The sequence below is a fragment of the Hevea brasiliensis genome, chromosome 6 (assembly GCF_030052815.1).
Source record: "Hevea brasiliensis isolate MT/VB/25A 57/8 chromosome 6, ASM3005281v1, whole genome shotgun sequence".
Taxonomy (NCBI): domain Eukaryota; kingdom Viridiplantae; phylum Streptophyta; class Magnoliopsida; order Malpighiales; family Euphorbiaceae; genus Hevea; species Hevea brasiliensis.
In genome coordinates, this window is record NC_079498.1 from 6,263,390 (window position 1) to 6,289,647 (window position 26,258).

Consider the following 26,258-nt stretch of genomic DNA (forward strand, 5'->3'; position numbering starts at 1 on the left):
TTTTAATTTTTAGCTTCAAATTTGGAATTTGAATCTCTAGTATAAGCCAAAGTCAAAATCATTTCCTTTTTGTGCTTTCTTGGGTTATCACATATTCTGAAAATGGTTGTTTGAGAATTTTGAAATGTTCAAAATTGGGACTAATCCAGTGAAAAAAAAAAAAAAAAAAATCTTCTTGACCTCTTATCTTACGTTGGTTACTTATAAATCTTGAAACTTCTTCATAACATATTAGTCACTCTAACTTTAATAACTAGATTTTAAGATTAAGATTAGGCTTGAGTTTCTAAAGAATTTTGAAGTTGGCTGGACTTTGCTTGGCCAATGTTTAGAGAATTTCCACAAATAATCTTTCCATCACTTGAGAAGAAACTGAAACCAAGTCTTGCTCAATTAGGATACAGGTGGTTGCAAGTAAAGAAATGGGTTTATAAATTTATAGTTGAGTGACTTGTAATTTGGATTACCCTTTGTAATTTTTGATGATTTAATTTGTAAAAAGAAGAGATTAAGGATGAGGGATGCATTTATAATAGTTAAGAGAGAATCAAGCATCTTTGCCTTCTTGGAAGCTTGCAAATTATGTAGCAATTATTGTTGGAATATAATCCTTTACCTTCCTTAAGGAAAAAGATTGACCCATCATATAATTATTTTAAATCAATAAACAATATGTAACAATTTAATACTGTACCATATCTAATAAATAATTATTTAGATGGCAAATTTTTTAAATACCCAATTGATTTAAAAAAATAATAATAATTATGAGAGCAGTGTTGCTTAAAGAAATGGGACGTAAAATGTTCTCTGAACCTGCATGGTTAACATTCATCGTCAAAAATATGTCGATTTGCTGGAATAATGGGATTCTTCACCTAAATTTAGCCTACAAGTTCAATCAGATGAGGAGTGTCTATGGGGCAGGACTTCAAGTTATGAAATAAGATAGAAGAAGCAAATGACAATAATTTTATTGAGATTAAACTTAAAATTTTATAATATTACAACAAACTCTAATAATTTTATGGGAATTAAAAAATGCAGTGATTAATCAATATAAATTTTATTAATTTTTTATACAATTAATTTTTATTAAGATTTAAATTTAAAATTTTATAATTTATAAACTAAAAAAAATCAACTATAAATTAATAATAAAAATTTATTATATATTTTAATATAATATTTTTTTTGATAAAAAAAAAAAAAAAAAAAAGAGGCTTTTTTTTTTTTTTTTTTTTTATTCATCATATTATATATATTTTTATATATATTTTTATATATTATTTTATTATATTATTTTTTTTTTTTTTTTTAACATTTTATTATATATTTTGTTTTTTATTTTTTTAATAAATATTAAATAATAATATTATTAATCATATAATCACTTATAAAAACTTCAACTAAAAAAAAAAAAAATTAAATTTTTAAAATTATAAAATAAAAAATTAAAATTTTAATAATAATTTTTTATTTAAAAATAAAAATTAAAAAAAAAACTCTTTATTAACTTCATATTAATATTAATATATAAAAATAATTAAAATTAATAATTTATTAATTTCTAATTTAATTTTTTTTTATTTTTTATAAATTTATATTTTATTATATATATATATATATTAATAAAATAAAAATAATAATAATTAAAACTTAAAAAAATAAGAACTGAAAAAAAAAACTTAAAATTAAAAGAAAAAGTTGTAATAATCTTTGAAGACAATCTTCAATATGGTTCGTTTTCTATTACAATTAATAATTTGTTTTATTTTCCTTTTATTTATTCCCTATGGTTTTATATTCATGTATTTCTTTTAATAATTACTAAATTAATTATTTATATCAAAATTTATATAAAAATAATTAAAAAATATATAATAAATATATAAATTTAAAAATAAATATTTAATTTAATTTTTTACACTTAGAATAATATAACATCATGTGATAATGTGTGGAGCCAGAACAGCTGGAAGCAGGTTAAGACAAATGAATTTTTGGCCACCCAGCTGTAATCCTCATTGAAGAAGTGAGCCATCTAAAAGCCTATTTGTTTATAGTTTAGCTACAATTGTTGACAATCTTTGTGTGAAAATGGCCTTCTTCCAACCACAAACAACTTGATTTGCCATTTGGAGGAATTAGTCTTATTAAAGCTTTCTGAATTCTACAAGAAATCTGCTTTGATTGTTCTACTGCATAGATTTATCATCAATTAAACCTAATACCTAATTTAATATTAAAATATTAATTATTATGTTTATTTCTTTAATTTAAATTAAAAATTAGAGAATTTTATGTTACAAATTAAACTTTAAGTGTCTTACTGTTATATGAGCTGAGATACCAATTATGTAATTTATCTATTTTAAAATTTGATTTGATGTGTTAAAAATAATTATCATTTTAATTTTATTAATAATTTGATTATTATTATTTTTTTTTTACCATGCTTAGAATATTTTTGAGTTGGTTTAAGCATAATAAAAATCAAAATGGGATATTTTTGGACTTGAAGCCAATGGTCACTCTTGGTCCCTAAATCTAAATCTTTGGGCCCATAGGCCTCCTTAAAATTTCAACTAGCCCAGAATAGATCAGTGAAAAGCCTTTTAGACCCTAAATTGTAATGGGCTTGCATGCTTAGCTCATTAAAAATCAAATTAGCTGCGCACAAAAATGAAGTAACAGCAAGCCTAATTTGGAAAATCCTTCCCTCTCTGGCTATTCAAGTCACCGATTCGGTTAGTTCTATAATTTTCTCAATTTTGTTCCTTTTTTTTTTTTTTTTCCTTCACTGTTTTGATTTTCTGGTCTTTCAGATGAACTTGAATATATATCTCTTTGTTGGTTTGATGCCCATTTGAGGGATTTGTTATTAGATTAAACCAGAAAGATGGATTCTTTGTTTTAGTGTAGGAGATGGGGTTTTAGCATTTGGAACTTAGCTTTTGGTTTTGATGTGTTTCGGTAATTACCAGTTAATGGGATGAATTTTGTGTGAAAATGGAGAAATTTTGGGTGGTTTTCAGAGAGCTATTTTTGGTTTAAAAGTTTGTTCTTTGTATGGTTGCAATGACATCGTTTCAATTTTGGTAATCTTTCATTTTGACAAGAAGTGTCTGGTTTATATTGATAATTGCAGTTTTAATAATTGAGATGATTATAGTGTTTGAGTTGTAGATTGTTGATTTGAAATTGAAAGCTTCTTGTTTTGGATACTGTGTGATCCTTTGAATCCTATATGGTATTTTTTTTCGTAAATTCAATGATGTACTAATGAGAGAAAAAGTCAGCTTTTTGGAAAGTAGTGGGAAGTTACATTGAGTTTCTTAATGCTTTCAAATTCCCATATTGGGCATTTCTTCTCACACCCCTCACGATTCTTCCTCCTCCTCCTCCTCCTCCACTTTTTGTTTTCCCTCTCCTTTTTCTCTTTTTAATTAAGTAATTGTAGCCATCAAGGCAAAGGAAATCAAGTACTCTTTAGAGCTGAACTTTGTTTACGGCCTTTGAGTAAACAGATGATTTCAAGATATCTTTGTTAACTACAGGAAATTCCAATATATCTTTCTTTAGCTGAATTTCTGTTTACATTTCTCACCATCTAATACCCATTATTGACTCGAAGTTGTGAACTGGTCTTCTGATTTGTGTAATTTGCAGCAAGAGATGTAAACAAAAGTTAACTCCCTTATATCATTTCCATGGGCTAAAGTAGGGACAGGCAGTTGCTTGACTCTTAACTATAAGTATTGAAACAATGCTAAGTTGAGAAGTGATTGTCTTGAGGAAGTTATTGAATTTCAGAAATTAACTGCATTCTGTGTTTCATGTTCAAGTCTATTCTTGGTGAATACCTTAACCCTGGATTTATGTGTTATCTTACTGAGATTGACATATGTTATTTTACATCAGACAGTAATTGTATGTGTTAAAGTCTTGCGGTTGAGGTCTATAATTCTTTATCAGTTTGTCGAATACTCACTTGATCAGAATTCATCAATCCTATAAAATCTTCCATTTTGTTTCTTATTACGTTGTAGTTATATTAATTTTCATTAACTAAAAATTTTGACCACCCTGGTGTGCAGACTACCAAGAACAGAAAGCCTTGGGATGGTATTAATTGCCACCTGCAGAGGCTTAATCGGGGAAGGCAGTAGATTGAACCTGGATATCGTTCTTCAAATACATCGTTCCACTGGTTAAGCATATGGAGAAAGTTGATCGGGTGTTGAAGCAGACAAGGTTCAAACATCATTTTTCTATTGCATTTTTCTTTATTCCTGATAGAAAGTTTGTGCTGACCAGCATAACCTTGTAATAATCTGTAATACAAGAGCCTCCACCAACATTACAAAATGTGTAATGGAAGAACATGTACTTTATATGCTTTTTAACGAGAAGTGTGAATTGGAGTTGGTAGTAAGCACTAGAATTTTCTCTCAATATAAAATTTTTAAGACTATTAAATTCACTTTCCATATTGCTTGCTTCATTACAATCTTGACGTCTTAAATTGGATATGCTTAAGCCACAAGTGGGGAGCAAAGAATCAGTATCTTTTTTCAAAGGGACATTGCACTTGTATAATGAGCATGCAATGCAAGAGCCATTTCTTTTAAGAGGAATTTATTATTAATCATAGTAAAATTCAAGGACTAAGTACACCATCTAGGCAAACTTGTGTACGCCAATGAGTTATTGCTAGACGAAAAGCTAATTTGATTTTACCAATCTTGGCTGTTACAAAGACACCAACACATCACTCTATGAGAAAGATTTATTCTCTTCTGAAAGCCTTGCACTTTAATCTTTGAATGTCTGAAGTTGTGTTGTGGATATGGTTACACCAACTAGTCATCATAAGAACAAACTGATTTTTTCACTACTTGTGCTGCTCAAGTATTTTTGTTGAACTTTCCATCTTAATTTTTCAAAGGAAGCAATTTGGACAAAATAGAGCAATTATTTAGTGAATTCTGCATTCACACATACATGACCCACTTGAAATTGCTTCTAATAGCTTTTCATATGGATTAAAGTGGCATCTTACATGGCAATTTTGCTCTGCCTATCGTCTATTGGCATGAACTGCTGGAGAAACATAAAGGGTAGGTGCCTTTTATGGTTTTGGTCCTTCACAATTTAGGCCTTTGCCCATGACCCAGAAGCTATAAAGCAAGATAGGTAGCTGATAGAATAGAGCATCAAATTTATGTCAGTTTGCATGTGCAATTATGAAGTAAAGTTCCTAAGATCAAAATTAGCATGTAGCCACTTATATTACAACCCATTACAGACCATGGTACCATCTTTTTGCAGTGTGGGAGCCATGTTTCTGATGCAATTTGACCCTTCTCAAGCCCTGCACTTGCATTTATATGCAACTCTCACACAAGACATTAACCAAAAGTAGGTTTTTCAATTTCTTGCAATCCCATGGGACCTATAATTGGGACACTAAAAAAGTTGGATGATATTATCAATATGTATATTTAAAATATTTGACTGTGTGGTTAGAAATTAACTTTTAATTTTAGACTCTCAATCATTAATTGTTCAATAAATATGACAATTAAAATTTTTTTAAATATTGATGGTCAAATTCTTCTTCAACAAATTGACCGTAATTATCAAATTAAATAAATTTCACTCATTTATTATCCATGATAAATTCCCTCTTTATGATTTGGATCAAAATAAAGAGCTTGACTTTTCAAATGAGTAGCAAACTAGCTAAACATTGTACTGAATGTGGTGCAATCGGCCTCACTGTGAGAGAGAGAGAGAGAGAGAGAGAGAGAGAGAGGAGGCAAGCGAATGTTTTAAGGCTGCAACAGAGAGAGAGAGAGAGACAAACACACAGGGAGGGGGAGGCAAGTGAATGTGTTAAGGCTGCAAGAGAGCTTCCTTTACAACTAGAACTCTCCACATATGACGGGGGGATGCTGGCTTTTGGCATGAAAGTGAGGGAAAAGCCGTACACTGGGCAGAGGAATTGGATTCCATCACCACCACCTTCCATTCTTATGATTTTCCTCTATTAAACAATTCCAAAGTCCACGTTTCAAATCAATCACCACCCATCCATGCAATTTCAATATCCATATTAAATGCTATAATTATTCTATGACATTATATACATATAAGTAGTTGTTTAGTGGTCAAATAATTGAAAATATATCACTTATGGATATAATTAATTTCGAGTTCCATTCTCCAATTTGATTAAAAAAAAAAATACAAGTAGTTTAAATTAAATAAAAAGGGATATGTAAACATATTAGTAAAGTGACTTACACATAATTTTATTAGCCATGTCTAGGGCTTAGCATTCGGTTCAAACTGAATTGAATCGAACTGAACTATTAAAACTGAATTGCTATATTTTATAAATTGAATCGAATCGAAATGAATAAAAAATCGAATCGAACCGAATCACTCTATTTCGGTTCAATTCGGTTCAAACCGATCAGTTTTTGAGTTTTGATGAGTCTTTTAATTTAGATTTAATTTTCAAGTTATTTGATATGATTTTGATCTTGATTTGAATCTAATAACTATTAAATAATGAAATTAAACAAGATATATATAATAAATTATATATAATTCATAAATTCCCTATAAAAATAAATCATTTTAAAAATTAATAAAACAATTTGGTTCAGTTCGGTTCAATCGACTTTTTTCTCTCTAAAATCAAACCAAATCGAAATAATCGAAATTTTTAAAATGTAAAATCAAACTGAATCAAATCGAATTATCTTAAAAATCGAATCGAATTACCAAATTAAAGCAATTTAATTCAGTCTATTCGATTCAAACCGAATAATACTTACCCCTAACCATGTCAAAGTTGCATCTCAATTTTAAAAATTATTAAAAAAAGACTTTTGTCATAGTTTTGAGAAATTATTTTGGATTTGCACGAATCTTCTGTGGAGGAATAGTGGTTGGATCGCTTTCATTTTCAGAATTATTGACATTGATCAAATATTCAGTCCACCACATATTATATTATAATCGACTTCAACTTAATCATGTCCTTGTAATTCTTCGCATTCTGAAAAGGAATGATTTGACATATCTTGATCATCCTTCAAGTTGAGTTTTCCCATTTTTATTTTGGCTACAGAAAATCCTTTTACCTATAACAGAAAAACAAAGTGTTATATATATATATATATATAACAATGAAGATAAAACAATTAATAACATTTTTTTTGGTATTATTATTAAAATTACTATTGAGAAAATTATTTTTTTTAAATATACTAGTTAAAAATATTAAAAAATAATTTAAAATTAAATTTGATAAATTTCAGTTATAAGAACATTAAAATAACAAAATAATTTTTTTCAAATTATTTTTTTCAATAATATCTAAAATAGTATTTTTATTCAGAAAAAGAGTTTTGGCCTTTTAAACTCAATATCAAGCAAACACTTAGAGTCTTTAAAATTATAAAGTCTCGAATTTAATCTATAATCAATTTTTAATAAAAAAAAACAATAAAACAAGAATAATAAGCATCAACATTGACCCAATCATCTAGTCTAGGTTATTCCCATGTTGCAAGTGACTGAAATTTCAATTTAGAGGCTTTCATTTCCAAATTTTGGGTAATTTTTTACTGACTTTTTTTTTTCAATGGTTGTTTCACACGCTTCTAATTTGCTGTTGAAATATATTTAAATTTTAATTTTATTCATAAAATTTAGTGTAAGGTGCAATAGCAAGTTTTTAACTTAAAAAGTATAAAATCATTTTCTTGCCTTTTTCTTTAAAAAAAATAATAAAAAAATATTATGTGATCATAAAGAACCATAGTTTGATTTTTATTAATTTGATATCTTATATTTTCCTTTGTTAATAAATGTAGTTTAAATCATTAGTTGTTATTAAATGATACTAATAGGACGAATGCATGGGGCTAGCCACATAAGCGCTACATATGCCATGTGATGCCACATCAATGTCATATTTGTCATATCCAACTATGTCAACACCACGTATTCATCACATCAGCATCATTTAATGATAATTAATAATTTAGACTATATTTATTAACGGAGGAAAACACAAAATATTAAATTGATAAAAATTAAACTATAATTTCTAGGGAATTTTTTTTTTCTTTCCTTAAGAATAAAATCTCTATTTGATATTTTTTTTTCTCTTTCTCTCTCATCTTTATAAATAAATTAATTAATAATTATTTATTAATAAAATTATTTTATTTTTATTAAATTTATTAATAAAACTATTAATTATATACATATATTTTTATTAATTATTGTTATTGATTAGAATTTTATTATTATTATTATTATTATTACTATATAAAAGACCAACTGCAGACCCCGGCGCTCACCTTCTTCCTCCCCTCACCATACCTATTGCTCCAACCGGAGCCAGCAAATTGCCTCGCAATCTCCGACCACCTCACTGTTAATACGACCCACAGCTCCCATTTCCCTCACTCGAACCCACATCTCCATGCACTCCTTTCCCTGAAATCCATGGGCTTGCCGCCTGTGAAATTGGCATCGACATGTCCACATCTCTAAAAATCACCACAGAAATCCTCGATGCCTGGATATGTTGTGAAATGGAGAAAGTAGACAAGGAAGGTAGGGCTAATGTCACTAAAAAATTATTAATAAAATTTTTTAATTTCAATGTGAATAATTATTTTTTTTAATTAAAATGCATAAGTAAATGTTTTTTAATTTATTGAATTCTATTCAAGTTTGAATTTTTAATTTTATAGTTGTTTATAACTATAATTTAAAATTTTTGATAATTATTTAGCTGGAGAACTGAACTTAATCATATATTAAAATTATTTGTAACTCCATAATTTAATATATATATATATATATATATATATATATATATATATATATATATATATATATGAACACATATTTGCGATGTGGAAAAAAGGGCATTATGAAGAATAAGACACAAGGGAGCAGATAGAAGTGGCGGTGTACCGTATATATTCCGTAGGATTACTTTGTTAGGACAAGTGTATGGGACCCACTTAATGCCTGACTCGGAATCCAGAATTCCCGACCATAAAGCATATGATGACTAAGATTTGATGTTTTATCGCTACGTGCGTCCATTCCCCTGTCTTCCAGAAAATTATTTTGTAAAATCCTCTGTATAATTAATGATTTTTATCATTATTATGATAAATTTTAAATGAGCCATTAATTATTACAAGTATGTCGATTTCCTATTTTTCTCTTAATTTCCCTTGTAGAAAACCTAGCTATTTCTTTTGCATTAATATTCAAGCAAGTATTGGTTAACTTTGAGCCTATTTACTTAGGAAATAGTTAGTGATTTATACATCTAATAATTAAAACAATATGAATCTCACGAGAAAACGAAATTAAAATGAAAATTCATCTACATTTTATATTAAGGTCCTATTTTACAATATTAACCATTTTAATATTTACCAATTATTTTAGTAGTTGTCGTTTTTTTATTAGTCGTTAGATATTAATTATTCGTAGTTAGTTATTTATATAATGACCTAAAGCATGAATATTTGATAAAAATAACTATTAGATTAACTGTTAAACATAAAAATAATAATATTTCTAGTTAAAACGGTCACTTAATCTCTTAAAATTAGGATGAATAATTTTTCATAAGCCACTCCCTTAACTTCTAAACATTATTATATACACTATGCCAAAATACTAAAAATTACTTCAAAATTTGTTGCCGAACAAATTTAGAATTTCATATCTTCTAGGTCTGATTCAAATCTCAAACGAATCCTAAAATAAAACCCCACGAGTAGAATTTACAATCACAAGTCCTAATTTTCAGCATTACTTATAAAAAAATGGGCTCCTAATTATCCAAACTAGTGCTTAGGAAAGTATTTATGAATCTTTTTAAAATTAATATTATTTTCAAATAGGTAGGAATTGCTATATGTGTGTTACGATCCCACATCCACTATAAAAAAAATAAGATTAGCAATCAAATCGGTTACTAATTTATTAAAATTGATTACTAATCAATTCAATCGATTGCAATGAACTTGGTTACAAATAGTAACCGGTAACTAAATCAATTGTAAATACCAATCGACAATCAAATCAGTTTCTAAATTAATTAAACTTAAAAAATAAAGCTTTTGATAAAAAATTATCGGTTGTTAGTAGCAACTGATGTAGCAACCAAAACATAATCAATTGCAAAATATTTGGTATATTCAATTTTATAATTTTGTAACGATTCTATAAATTTATTGCCATTTGCAACTAATTTAGCAATTAAAAAGTCAATTGCTAATTTCAAAAAAATTATAAAAAAAATTAAATTTTCAAATAAGAAATAAAAAAATTCAAATAAATAAAATTTTCAAAAATTAATAAAATAATAAATTATTAATGAAAATTAGTACTAAAAATTAATATAAAAAAATTACTAATAATAACTATTATAAAAAATATTAACAAAAAATTAAATATAAAAACATATTTATAAGACTAATTACTGAAAAAATTACCATGTATATATATATTAATTATAATAAAAAATTACTAAAAATTAACACTACAAATAATTTACTAACAAAAAATATATTTGTACAAAAATTTTTATTTTGTGCCAAAGAAAAATAAATTAAATAAAAAAGATGAGAAAGAAAAAGAAGATAAAAAGAAAAAAGGATGAGAAAGAAAAAAATGATGAAGAAAATAGATAAGAAAGAAAAAGATGAAGAAGAAAATGGATGATAAAGAAAAAGATGATGAAAAAGAAAATAGATGAGAAAGAAAAAGATAATTAAGAAGAAAATATATGAGAAAGAAAAAAATGAAGAAGAAAATAAATGAGAAAAAAAATGATGAAGAAATTAAATGAGAAGGAAAAAATAATGAGAAAAATATGTTAGAAAAGAAAAAAATGATGAATAAAATATATGAGAATGAAGGGATAATGAAAAAAGTGAGAGAAAAAAGAAAAAAAGAAAAAAATGGGTAGTGGAGAAAAAAAAAGAGTGGTAGTTTATACAAACGAATTAGCAACTAATTGTCGATTGCTCAATCGGTTGCTAATTTTTTTAAAAAATTGAACAGAAATTTTTTAGGAAAAAATTTTTTAATCGATTTGCAATTGGTTGCAGAAATTAGTTGCTATTAGCAACTGATTTACAAATCAATTGTAAATCAAAATAAAAAAATAAAAATGGGTGAGAATTTTTTGAGAGAAAAAAAACTGACTGCAAAATCGATAATCAATTTCAAAAATCAATTACAAATTAAAAAAAAAAAATTAGACTGAAATTTTTAGAGGAAAAAAATTTGTTGCAAAATTGGTTGCTATAAGCTACCGGTTTTAATCGGTTGTTGTTAGCAATTAATTCGCAAATTAGTTATAAGTCAAAAAAAAAAAGAAAATAAAAAATTAAACGGAAATTTTTTGGGGAAAAAATTGGTTATAAAAATCGATCGCTGTTAGCAACAAATTCGCAAATCGGTTGCAAACCAAAAAAAAAATAGGCAAAAATTTTTGGGAAAAAAAATTTAGTAACTGATTTACAATTGGTTGTAAAAATCGGTTACTATTAACAATCGATAAGGACTTAGTTGCAAATAACAATCAATTTTAGCAACAATTTTGCAATTAGTTGCTAATTTTTGTAACTGAGTGCAAATCAATTGCTAATTTTTATAACTGATTGTAAATTGGTTGCTAATTAAAATAATTCTTTAATTTAGCAAACAATTCCCTAAATCGGTTGTTATTAGTAACCAATTTTAAAATCGTTTGCTATTAGCAATAGATTTTAGCAATCGATTTCTTATTTGATAGCTAATAGCAACTGATTTAAAATCAGTTGCTAATCGTATATTTAAGGTTTTTCTAATATCGATTAGCAATCAATTATGGATTAGTTGCGATTAGCAACTAATTTTAGCAATTAATTATGAATCGATTGTTAATAACAACTGATTTAGCAACCAATTCTTAAATTTGTTGCTAAATTTTTTTAAAATGAACTATTTTACTAAAAAAAAAAAATCAAAATTATAAATCGATTGCTAAAAGCAATTGATTTTAGTCAGTTGCAATAATTGGCTGTAAAACTTATTATTTTTGTAGTGATCGCTAAGGAACAACCTTGGTGAAAGGTTAATAAGTTTCTAGGCACCCTTCCCTTGTAAGTCAGTTTTCAGCGATGAGTTTTATTCAAGTGGCCTATTCCTCACATGGTTAAATCTCAACAACTCGTGGTACTCAACAGTTCATACCCATTAGTATCTGCGAGAATGAATATATGAGTTTGTTTCTATATATGTAGGCACATCAAGGTCCTTGAGGGGCCAATATAGTTCTAGGTTTGGATATATACATATACTTGTGTGCGTTTTACTTGAATAAGTCCAATAGAAAGGAAAATTAAAATTAGAACTTTGTCCATGATGATTTTGTTATTCTTGGCTTTTATTGAATAATATCCTATGACTTCTAGGCTATAATTGAGAAAAGAAAATGTATACCCAATTAATTTATTAAATATGCATGCTTAATTAATTTTCTAATAATCAAATTAACACCTCTCTTACATTAAAGAGTTATTTCCTTTTAGAATATATAAGTTTACTAGATCTTTAGATTTTTAATTTGTGATTAATTAGTCTTCTCGCAGGACCCATATACCAACCCAACAATAGAAATCAATTTCTTGTCAAATATTATTTTTATGGATTATTTTTACCTATATCCGGTTCTTAAGACATGAGATATATGGTGAAATATATGGTGAAATTTATTTGTTAAATATATAAGTTCTACGTGATCATCTATTTAGTTTTCCCATTTTTATATTGTAAAAACAGATTTATCATCATCGATATCAAGTTGTTTTCAGGTTAGGGTGAGGGTGATGTGGGCAACTGTATTGGTGCTGTTTGGAATCTCTAAGGATCATGGACTTGTAAAATTATACAAAAAGAAAAATCAGTGTTTTGGTTTAAGTCAGTAATAACAATTGAAGAATTGAGTGGATTAAAATGGATCTATAAATAATTTTGTATCTCACTTATTAATTTTATATATATATATATATATATATATATATATATATATATATATATATATATATATATATACATAAAGTGGTGGGAGTTCAAAGGAGTAAAGCAAGTGAGGTTCAAAAATGAGCTTCTCGAGTCCGAAGCATTGAAGCTGGATATGGAGGCTAATGGTATGTGGATACAAATGGTATCAAAGATTAGAGAAGTAGCTGGAAAAGTACTTGGAGAGTCTAGATGACATGGACCACCCTCAAAAGAGAGATGGTGGTGGAATGAGAAAATACAAAAAGCAGTGAAAAGAAAGAGGGAATGGTATAAGAAATTACCTAAGTGTGATAATAATGAGGCATATGAACAGTACAAGATAGCAAAGAAAGGGGCGAAAAAGGTAGTTAGTCAAGCAAGAGCGCAGGCCTTTGAAAAGTTATATGAGAAACTTAGAACTAAAGAATGGGAGAAAGATATTTATAAATTAGCAAGGAGGAGAGAAAAAAAATGTCAAGTTCTCAATCAAGTTAGGTGCATTAAGGATAAAGAAGGAAAAGTGTTGGTAAAAGATGAGGACATTAAAGAAAGATGGAGAAATTATTTTGATGATCTCCTTAATAATAGTCAAAATGGTAATAGCGTGAATATAGACTACAGAGCAATAGAAAAGAATGTGAATTATACTAGAAGGATTAAATTTTTAGAAGTAAAGGAAGCACTTAAAAGAATGAAAGTGGATAAAGTTTGTGGACCCGATGGAATACCAATTGAAGTGTGAAAGTGTTTTGGAGATATGGGAGTGACATGGTTAACTAAATTATTTAATAAGATTCTAAGCTCAAAAAAAATGCCTGATGAATGGAGGAGGAATATTTTAGTACCTATTTTTAAAAATAAGGGAGACATATAGAGTTGCTAAAACTATAGGGGAATTAAACTCATAAGCCATACTATTAAGTTGTGGGAGAGAGTTGTGAAACATCGACTACGTCATGATACTTCTGTCTCTCTCAAACAATTTGGCTTCATGCCCGGTCGTTCAACTATGGAAGCGATCTTTCTCATTAGAAGCTTGATGAAGAAATATAGAGATGTGAAAAAAGATTTACACATGATTTTTATCAATTTGGAGAAGGCTTATGATAGTGTTCCAAGAGATATTTTATGGAAAGTGTTAGAACAAAAGGGAGTATCTATTAGGTACATACAAGTGTTAAAAGATATGTATGAAAGAGCAACTACTATTGTGCGCACAGTGGGAGGGGACACAAGAGATTTTCCTATCTCAGTTGGATTACACCAAGGTTCAGCTATAAGCCCTTACCTTTTTACATTAGTTTTAGATGAATTGACGAAACATATACAAGAGAGTATCCCTTGGTGCATGATGTTTGCGGATGATATAGTTCTGATAGATGAGACGCGAGAAGGAGTCAATAGAAAGTTAGAGCTTCAGAGAAGTACTCTAGAGTCAAAAGGCTTTAAGTTAAGTAGAACAAAGACAGAATACATGCATTATAAGTTTAGTGAAGGCCGAACTGGTGATAGTGAAGGAGTTAGTTTGGATGGAGTGGTACTGTCCCAAAGTAATCCTTTAAATATCTCGGCTCAGTCCTTCAAGTAGATGGGGGATGTGAGGAGGATGTTAGTTATAGGATTAAAGCCGGATGGTTGAAGTAGAGACGTGCCACGACAGTTTTATGTGATTATGAGATTCCCAATAAGTTGAAAGGAAAATGTTACCATACAGTCATACGACCGGCCATGTTATATGATAGTGACTATTGGGCACTGAAGGAGTCGTATATGTCTAAGATAAGAATTACGGAGATGAGAATGTTAAGGTGGATGAGTGGCCATACTAGACTAGATAAAGTCCGTAATGAGAGTATTACAGAAAAAGTAGGAGTAGTGCCAATTGAGGATAAGTTAAGAGAAAAGAGATTGAGGTGGTTTAATAATGTGCAGCGCAGACATACGGAGGCTCCAGTTAGACAAGTAGAGCACATTAGGTTAGAGGATAGAAAGAAAATAAGGAGTAGACCTAAACTGACTTGAAGGAGAGTAGTACAACATGACCTAGAAGCATTACATATTTCCGAGGATTTAATCCAAAATCGTTTAGAGTGGAGAAAGAGAATCCATATAGCCGACCCCAATTTTTTTTTTTTTATAAAGGTTTAGTTGAGTTAAGTTGAGTATTAAATATTAATTAGAAAAATTTTAACTTAGGACTTCTGACTAAATTTCGGTCAGCAAACTACCATTATGCACTCAACTTAAAAAGAATCTAAGTTAAGTAGAAAAATCTGATGACTGAGATACATTAGCAAGATATAATATCATTATATATATTATATGGAAAATCCACGATAAACCAAACTTAGATAAGAATTTTCGAACATGAAAATTAAGTAGAGGGAGGGATAGTATAAAAATGATGAAGAAGTGGCATTGTTGAGTCTCCTATGCGTAGTGGCCACATGACTCGTCCAAGGATTGGATACTGTGATTTTGTGGGTGCAACGCAAGAGCCATACCCATCCAAATTTCTTGCTTATCGAAAAACAAAAAAGGAACAATACATGCAAGGAAAAAAAAAGTTATAAAGTATAATGGTGTTACTTTAGTTTATCTTTTGACAGATGGACTTCCTTTTGAATTCTAAAGCTAATAAATTGAAATTTCAAGTGCACGGCCCCCTCCTTTTGGCCCTAAGGAAGCTCTCCTCCAAGAAAAAGAAAGAAAGAAACAAGAACAGTGCCCTATACCACCAAACAAGAACCAATCAGTATCAGTACTACTGTACCTAAAATGGCAGGCTTAATTCCTCAAAACCTTGAATGTGTAACAGTATCTCCACTAAGTAGCTAGAGAGCAGATTCCTTAATGAAGAAGATATGTTTCCTTCCATGTTGGCCCTTAAAGAAAAGTTTCCTTCCTAATCATCCCAAACACAGGAGGAAACTTGCATAACTCACTCAATTTGCAGTCTTAATCTGGGAAAAAGGAGAAAGGAAAGAAAGAGTATAAGAAAATAAGAAAGAAAACAAAACAAAACAGAAAAGAAAGACAAATTACAAATTGGTTTTATTGTATGATTTTAAAAAGAATAAAAGTTGATAGACAATTTGGAGATATTTTTTTTAAGCAAAAAGGTGATAAAGATGGAGAAAAAAATAGATATATATAAACTCTGGTCATCTCAAGTAGTTTAGTTTTACGTATTGCTATGCTATATACTGCAACTAAATCACTTTCGTAAGATGGAAAGTGCTGCGATTATATTAAGCACTTAGAAGCAAACAAAATATGACCAGTAATTATTTATTTTTCCTCTCCTTTCACCTTTAATTAATTAATGTTTGCTTTATAATATACATATTAAGTAAAATTACTTAAAAGTGTTTTGGAACTCAATTAAACTTTTCAATTTTTAAAAAAGATTAATTAACTCTTTTAAAATTTTAAAAATAGATCAATAAGCCATTAGGGTAAATTAGTCTTTTAACTTTTAAAAATAGATCAAATAAGCCATTAAGATAAATAAATATTTTAATTTTTAAAAATAAATAAAAAAAGATATAACTATAATTTGTTTCTAATATAAATTCAGTCAAGATTGTGCACGAAAATTTTTTAGTGCATGAATTTCTCAATAACAATTTTGCGAATCTAATTTACAACGTTTCGATGAATATTTTCTGCATTTTAGAGCATATTGATGTATAAATTATTCTCCATTGAATAGTTTAAGAAAGTTCTCTTAGAAACTACAACAAAAATAATGAAACCAAAGAGAAGTTTCTTGAACCATTTGATAAATAATAACTTATCAATCTACTTTAAAACGCAGTTACCAGATATTACAAATCAAATACGCATAATTATTGATAAGAATCCTATGCACTAAAGGATTTGTGCACGACCTTGGTTGGATATATATTATAAATAAATTATAATTCAGTTTTTTTTTATCTATTTTTAAAAGTTAAAGACTTATTTATCTCTAAAACAATAAAAATGCTTATTATTTGATCTATTTTTAAAATTTAAAAATTTTATTTATTTATTTTTTAATTTAAAGAGTTTATTTGAATCTCAAAATATTTTAAAATTTTATATGATTATTAGCCCATACTTTAAGATGCAAAATAAACCTTTTGCCTAAATATTATGAAGAAACTAACATAGATCTTTAATATTTGCTAATACTTCCAGCATTAAATAAAGATTAGCTAGAATGTTGATGTGATAAGAGGCGGAGCTAGAAAAGTTTTTCCCGAGGTGGTCAATGCTATATAAAAAATTAATTTGAAAAATATTAATTATATTTATTTTTTATATATTTTTAAATCAATATTATATATTTAAAAAATTTTATAATAGAATATTGTTAAATTAGAAAATTTTTTATGATGTTAATGCAATAAAAATTTATTAAATATATGATGAAAAATAAATGTTTCTAATATCTTATACGATAAAACAGTATAAATTATTTTAAGCATGAAAAAATAAATTAAAATAATTTTTTTATGAGTATATTATACTCTGATATTTTCAAATTAGTTCCGAATATAAAAAATCTCTCTTTCTTTGGGCCAAAGAGAGATTTTCATTAATCGATGAAACATAAACCTTAGTTAACATTTTACAGTCTATATATGTCTATTGTTTAAAACAAATGTAATTTGGTGACGCTAATGATAACCATTTCAATAAATTTCTACTTAAAAATTCAATTCTATGTGCCCAAAAATTTTTTAAATAAAGAGAATATTTTAACCCAAGGAAAATTAATCATCACTTCCAAAATATTATTTATTCAATGAAGTTTATCCAATGACTAAAAATAGGGGTGAGCACTATTCGGTTTAAATCGAAAAATAGAACCGAATAGCATTAATTCGGTAATTTGGTTTGGTTTTTGATATAATTCAGTTTAGTTCGATTTTATATTTTAAAAATTTCAGTTCTGTTCGGTTTTGGAGAAAAAAAATCAGTTTGAATCGAACCGAACCGAATAGTATTTTTTTATTTTTGAATTAATTTATTTTTATAGGAAATTTATGAATTTTAAGCAATATATATATATATATATATATATATATATATATATATATATATATATATATATATATTGCTTAATTTCATTAATAATGGCTATTAGATTCAAACTAAAGTTAAAATCAAACTAAATAACTTGAAAATTAAGTCTAAATTAAAAAATAAGCAAAATTTGGAACCAATCAGTTTTAACCGAATCGAACCGAAATAAAGTAGTTTGATTCGATTCGATTTTTCATTTATTTATGTTTGGTTCGGTTCTAAAATATAATAATTCAATTTTGATAATTTAATTCGATTTGGTTCAGTTTGAATTGAATGCTCACCCTAAATAGAAATGTTGCAAATAATGAGAAATTATTATGTAATCAATCAGAAATTCAACATATGCAAACTACTTTTGCTTTGCAGTATAAGCAGGAAGATGATTGGTGAAGCAAAAGCTAGAAGCAGTGTTACAAATTATTTGGAATAAGCATAAATCAAAGATTGAAATATAGTTAACGTGCGTCTCCATAATTATAAATCTTAATTACGTGGGGAGATCCCACCACCACAATGGACATATAGTGATTATTTGCTTTTTTATGCTCATCTCTCTCTCTCTTCCATGCATGAGTCACAAACCCTTTTTTTTTCTTGAGCACTAAAAACTCAGTCCAAAGGCATCACAAAGCTTATAGGTGAAGAAAGTTTCGTCCACTCAAACCCTAAAAATATAATAGAACAAAAAGAGATAGAGAATGAGAGAATAAAAGAGAGAAAAATAAGCAAAAGATCTCCTCTATCTTTCCTTCACCGTCTCCTTTAATTCTCTTTTTTCTCTTGCTTTCTTGGCTCTGGTATTCTCTTAGTGTGATTCTCCACCAAATTTTCTTTCCTAAAGACCCATCAACCTTTATAAAAGAAAAAAAAAAGATCGAAAAAAAAAAACCATGGTTTTCTCTTCAATTCCAGTCTATTTAGATCCTCCCAACTGGCAGCAGGTAAGGTTAATTTCTTCAATTTCCATCCACAGCTTCTTTTTCCACTGCCCAAAATAAAAAAGAGAGCATATCTTAAAGATTATTATTCCAATTCCTTTTTTATGATCTTTTTCTTGAATATACCAGATATAATTTCTCTTTAATATGCTTGCAATTCTTGAAAATTTTTGTCTTACAGCAACCAAATCAACAAGGAGGAGTTAGGAATGAAAACCCCCAGCTTCCACCTCTTCCTCCACCTCCTCATGTCGGCGGCGGTGGCACTGGCTCGATTAGACCTGGTTCGATGGCTGATCGAGCCAGGTTAGCAAAGATACCACAGCCAGAGGTAGCCCTAAAATGCCCAAGGTGTGAATCCACCAATACCAAGTTTTGCTATTTTAATAATTATAGCCTCTCTCAACCCCGCCACTTCTGCAAAACATGTCGGCGATACTGGACTAGAGGTGGTGCCCTTAGAAATGTTCCAGTTGGAGGTGGATGCCGGAGAAACAAGAAAAGCAAAAGCCAAAGTAGCTCAAAATCCCCAGTTTCCAGTGAAGGGAAAATGGATTCAAATTCAAGCTCAACAAATGCTGTTCCTTCAGAGATTATTGGTCATTTGTCTCCACAACCAAGTCAATTACCTTTCATGACCTCTTTGCATAACCTTACTCAATTTGGTATTGGAAATCTTGGGCTAAGCTTTGGAGGAATTCAGGGACACATGGGAGCAGCTAGTGGTAGTAGTGGACAGACTGATATGGGATTCCAGATGGGAAGCAATTCAGGCATGAGTACTGCCATTTTACCAACTGGAGGAGTGCAACAATTCCCTTTCTTTGAGCCACCACCCACTGGCTTATACCCATTTCAAAGTGAAGGTGTTGAAGCATCAACTTCCATGGTAGGGGATATCCAGCTCCGATCATTGACTTCTCGCTCTAGGGTTTCTCAGTTGGCTCCAGTGAAGATGGAAGATAACCAAGGGTTGAATTTATCCAAACCATTTCTGGGTATTTCGGAGAGCAATCAGTACTGGAATGGAAATAACTGGACAGATTTATCAGGTCTCAACTCTTCTTCCTCTAGCCATCTCTTTTAACATTGATCTTTCCTGTTTGAAAGAAGAAAACGAATCTCCGCATGATGCTTGAGACTACTATGTAGCACTTATTAATTAGCGATAATTGACCCAAAAATTAAGTTGCATGCAAGTTTCCATCTCTTCAAAAATGGTCGCACGAGATCAATGGAACCTCCACTACTCGATCACGATCCATGGAGATCGAAGCAAGAAATGGTAGAATGTCTATTTCAAATTTATTTGTTTTTGTTTCCTCGTTTGTTTGAGTTGTGCTTTTGGTATGTATGTTATGGCTTGTTTGAGAGTGTGTGTGTGTGTGAGAGAGAGAAAGAGAGGTGTCAATGGTGTTTTATTATATCTGACATAATGAGCTATATCATATAACTTATATTTGTGTTCATGGATTCTCATCATCATCAGTCCATCAAACGAAAAAGTGCCAAATCGATCAATCAACTGCGTTGAACACTTTCAAAGATGAAAGAAGAAAAGCTCACTGATCATACACTGATTATTGATTCTTATCTGATAAACTTATATGCAGCAGATGATAGAGTTTCGATTAGGGAAGTTTTTAGTGCTGAGGCAACTTATTAGAAGATTTAAGCTTATTGAACATTAGCTATGAATTCGTTTTTCTTTCTCATTCACTAATCTTCGTGATCTGGCCCATCTTGGCAGACGTACAATGCAAGTTTATTATCTGATGATCGATTAGAATATTGTGAGCTTATTGCCATTGCTGATTTTGGGTTCATATATAGGTCTCTCTCTCTCTCTCTCTCTCTCTCTCTCCAATTTTTAGTCATATGTAGACTTTAGATCCATTGGAAATTCACCAGGTTATCTCAACCAGTAGCTATGGCTATTTGAATGGAACTGGCCTGATAAAAGTGTGTTGATCTGCTAGGTAGGGATTCTCCCATTTCCCGATATTTAAAGGCCATATCCTCTATCTGTAGGAAAGCAAGAATTCCCAGAAAGCACCTTCTTGTCTCACGTTTATAAGATGATTTATCTGAGAGCTCTACTTGTGTTCAATAATATTTACCAATAGAAGAAAACTGTGACCTATACTTGCCTTACTTCATGCATTATAAGTCTCTGCAATAGTCTGCATGTGTGTACATGGAGAGAGAGAGAGAGAGAGAGAGAGAGAGAGAGAGAGAGAGAGAAGGTATGAATGGATGATGGTAATGATTTTGTAATTATATAGAAGGGACGTACTTATATTGTTTGGTGGGTGAAAGAAAAGAGTGAGATCAGTTCAGCGTTGAAGTGAAAGACAAAGGATCCAAGAAAACGCCAAGAACTTCACTCAAAACCATGCAATAATATTCCATTTTCAACCAAACCAAAGATGCAATTGTTTCTAGAATTTCTTCAGCACATCTATGCAAGTTCAAAAACCAACCAGTCAAAAAGAAGTCATGACCTTTTGAAACCCTCTCTCTCTCTCTCTCTCTCTCTCTCTACAAATTCCATTCCATAAAAAAGAAAATATATTTAAAACAAAAACCAATAAACTATAATTGAATTATTAGAATCCTCTGAAAAGAAAGCTGTGAGATTATGAACTCGATTACAATCAAACCCCAATAAAAAAAATATAACAATGTGCAAAATTTCCAGAGTCGAGATGATTACTTCAATACCAGTATTATAATCCAACCGCCCGGGGGGCGTGTGATCTCGTACATAAATCAAAAGAATCAAGGATTTTGCTTTTGCACGGTCCAAGGCTGCTGCTACCTTTGCCTTGTAAGAAGAATAAAGCAAGAAAACCAGAATAGACACAAGCCACAAAGCTTCTCTCTCTCTTTCTCTTTCTTTATTATCCTGGATGATCAGTTGGTCATGCAACGTATATATAGAAAAGTGAAAACAGTTAAATTGTGACGCCAAAAATAAGTAAATATACAGATAAAGAGAGAATGGGATAACAGAGTCTGTAACAAAGGGGGAGAAAAAGCAAAGAAAGAAGAAGAGAGAGAGCGATAAAGAAGGGCGGTTGCTTTTGCCGGTGGGGCGAGGTTTTTGATCATACTCGAATAAGAGCAAATCAAAGGGTGGCTCGGAATTCCATGACCTCTTCGTGTTCATGTTTATGACCACATTGTTTTGACGCTTTCCCCGTTTAGCCTTGCTTCCACTTTTTCACCCATCCATCTCTCTCTCTCTCTCTCTCTCTCTCTCTATACGCACGTATGATTTTATATGGAGATCTTAAACAAGTCACTCGTAAATTATGATTAGTGAAATTTTTTATGGATCTAATTCAATTCCAACTATAAATTAAAAAAAAAAAAATCAATGAATGCTAAATCAGATAAAATTTATTTAAAAACTGATTTTTATTTTAAAATCATGCGGGTTTTGTTTAATTTTTTTTTTTATTAATTAGATGTATATAAAGTGGAGTCATATAGTGTAGACAAGAATTTTCTCATAATAGACTAGGTTTGTGCAAGGTATAAGAGCTAATTGAATGAAACTAATTAATTTTGAGAAATTAAACTAATTAATCTTGAGAAATTAAACTAATTAATTTGAGTTAGTTTAAAAACCACATTTCTTTTAGTTATAGTAAGCTTGAAAATGCAATTGATGTCAATGCTAATACAACTAGCAAGTGAGATAAATAGATTGCAAAAAAGAAAATTTCTATGCACATTATGAGAGTTAATAAAGGGAAATGGAGGTAATATATAGAATCTTAAAATTTAAAGACCAAAAAGAGTTGAAAGATATATAAATAAAAATTAAAGATAATTAATTATCAAAATTATAACTCAATAATATTGAAATTATCTTTAAAATTGTGAGCTATCAAAGTTATAATTCACACTTAGAAAATTGTTAAGGAATTAAAATATTTTGGCTCTTCTTCATGCAAATATATTGTGCTGGTTTTTCTCTTGGCTCTATTTGCATCCGCCTTTGGAAGAACGATCTTAAGCCATTAATGAAATCTCCGTTTAAAGAAGAAGAAATAAACCCAAGAAAAAAAATAATAATAATAAAGATAATCTAGCAGAAACACAATATGCAAGACTGATACTTTACTAATAAAATCATATATATATATATATATAGTCTAAAGATAATCTTAAAGAGTACTCCAAACTCATTTAAACTATACATTAAAATCTCATACTTTTAATGTGAGATTCTATGTGTCTTACTTTACTAATAAAATCTGTGTATATTTTTATGTATATCAACTTTACCTTTCCTCGTCTCTAAAACAACACAAATTACCATCTTGCCAAGAACATTAATCTCTTAATTTGCATGTTCTTATTCCATGTGACTATTAACCTCCATTAATTTCCATGCGGTCAAAAATAAATTTTGTTAATAATTATAGTTTATCAATGGAATTATTTTTGTTAATAATTCAGATTTTTTCACTTAACATCACAAGTTTTAGGTTGGGTTTTGTAATTTAAATATTATTAGGTGTAGAATGAATTGTTTTGTCAAGTTCTTCACAAATAATTAATAAAAGGAATCTAATTTATTAAAAAAAAATCTATTTAACCAACCTTTGAGAAGGACATCCATCTCCTTAATAATCCTTATTATATATTATTAATTCTATCCTCATCACCATATGACAATTGGGTTTTAATCCGTTGTCAAGAAATAGATTGCTCATATTACATCCAATCATAAAAGTATATTTAACCCAATGATATCGAGAGATAAGCAACTAATAAAAAGAAAATATCATGAAAAGAAAATCAAATTGAATTAAGAAAATAAAAAATTTATTTTATAATTAATTAACATATATTTAGAATTTGGTTGGGTTGGATTGGAATGGTTAGTGAAGATCATATATATATATATATATATATATCAAATTAATTTTGAGTAAATTGCACCAATTGACTCTCTAATTTATGTAGTTATTTTATTTTAGTTACCCAATAAAATCCCTCAACTTTAGCTTTATTTCAGAAAATGTCCTCCTGAACTTCAATAACAAGTTCTAAGTTAAAAAATAAAATTATCCTTTTACTCTCTTTTCTTTTTTTTTTTTCTTATTTCTTACCTTTATGATTACATTAATTAATAATTATTATCAATAAAATTATTTTATTTTAACTAAATTTATTAATAAAATCATCAATTATATATATGTTGTTTATTATTAATTAAATTTTAATTTGTGACAAACTTAAAAAATAAACTTATAATAAGAATAATAAATTTTAAAATAATATTTTATTAATATATAATATTTTATCAATATTTTAGTTTTAAAAAAATAAACAATAAATAATAATTTATAAAATTATTTTGATCAAATATTAATTTAATATTGTTTAATAAAAAAAAATCAACAAAAGTTATTATAAATTAAAATGACTTCTTCTGAAATAAAATTAAAATTGAAGAATTTTAATCTAACAAACTAAAATTAAGTGAGTGAAATAAAATAATAAATACTTAAGTTGAAGAATAATCAGTGCAATTTACTCAACTATAATCTTTTAATTTGAAAATATATTATTTTAAAGAGGACCCAATAAATTTATAATTCATATATTTAATTTACTTTAGTTTCATAATAGATTGGTTCATTGGAGGCTTTTCTTTTACAGACCAAGCAGTGTGGGACCTTAGTGTCCAAAGGCGCAGACGTAATTGCTTTTTCCCATCTTTAACTTGAATTTATCTGGTGTGTCCTTAGCTTAATTTAATTTTTAGCTTTATTTTCATTTCTTGACTCTATATTCTTCACCTTCTAATCATTGGCTCTCTCATATCACTACCTCTCATACACTAATTAATCTGAGAATTTGATTCGTTCAACACTTTTATCTTTTAAATAAGATTAAATATTTAATTTTTGCGAATGAAAATTATATATATTAAGAGAGTTTTACTCTTTAATAGATTAAATCTAGAGCGAGTAAAATAAGTCTTAATTTAACGGGCTGGAGATACTGTGCAATATGGAAAAATGTGAGGATTAAAAAAAAAAATAGTCAATATTCAGCTTTTACAGAAATTTTCATTTTCAGCATGACTTAATTTTAACTAAAATCAATTTCAATTTCAATTTCAATTTCATTGCTTTATTTTGTAAACTTCATTATTCATTTAAATTTTCGCAAATTCTGGAGCTTTTTACAAGTATAATAAATTTCATATAATTAAAAGAGTGAAATTGTAATTTTTTTTTTTTAAATTAGACTTCCAACATATATAATAAATATGAAATTATGAATTGATCTCATAAAGTTAATTTCTTATATATTTCAAATCAGTTTTTAAAGAATTGCAAATAAATATTTTATGAAATTCATAGCTTGGGACTGTGGTCGCCCAAAAATTTTTTAAATTAGAATTTTACTTGTAAAAGTTTTGTGTATTTTTTCTTTAAAAAAATAGATTTTGGCTCCAAAATTTTTAAAATTAAAATTTTACATACAAATTTAATATATTTAAGGAAAAACTATTATTTACTTCTTTAATATTTTTATCTTTGTTTTATATTAATTTCATCCATATTTTTTATATTATTTAATTTTAATCTCTTAATATTTTTATTTTTCTTTTGATTCTTATACTTTTAATAGATTTCATTTAATTTTTTTTAATATTTATTTTTGACCTCCTCAAAAATAAATTCTAGTTTTGCCCTATTTATATATAAATAGTTATGATATGGAATAAGATTAGTTACATCTCATTAATTAGCTTAATCAAAATCATCGAAGTTTGAACTCGAAGTTTGAACTCACGTATTGTAATTGTTGTTTCACATTGGTTTAGGATAAAATATTTGTGCTAAATATAAAATTTGAGCAAACTTTCTCCTCTTAAGCTAATATTTGGGGTTGATTTAAAATTTGGCCATCCACATATATGTTTTCTTACAAACTTCACACCACAGATGTTTATACCTGGGTGTGAAAGAGGTATATTATTCCATATTGGTTCATTTTTCTATAATAGTCCAATATATAAGTTTATATTGGAAGGGAGAAGTTAAATTTTGAGTTAAATTTGAAATTAAAAGTAGCTTATTATTAGCTCGAGGA

At 28.3% G+C, this 26,258-nt stretch overlaps 1 protein-coding gene and 1 long non-coding RNA gene across 2 annotated transcripts; both read left to right on the forward strand.

The window, feature by feature from the left end:
- The first annotated feature begins 2,629 nt into the window (after positions 1-2,629).
- LOC110650253 (uncharacterized) lies at positions 2,630-4,431 on the forward strand. Its single transcript, XR_002493919.2, has 2 exons — positions 2,630-2,750; positions 4,101-4,431. It is a non-coding gene; the product is annotated as an uncharacterized LOC110650253 (long non-coding RNA).
- Positions 4,432-18,814: 14,383 nt separating this feature from the next.
- Positions 18,815-20,597, forward strand: LOC110650251 (dof zinc finger protein DOF2.2-like). The gene is made up of 2 exons (XM_021805138.2): positions 18,815-19,133; positions 19,312-20,597. The coding sequence occupies exons 1-2, from the start codon at positions 19,083-19,085 to the stop codon at positions 20,215-20,217; spliced, it is 957 nt and encodes a 318-aa protein (XP_021660830.1). The 5' UTR covers positions 18,815-19,082; the 3' UTR covers positions 20,218-20,597.
- The last annotated feature ends 5,661 nt before the right edge of the window (positions 20,598-26,258 follow it).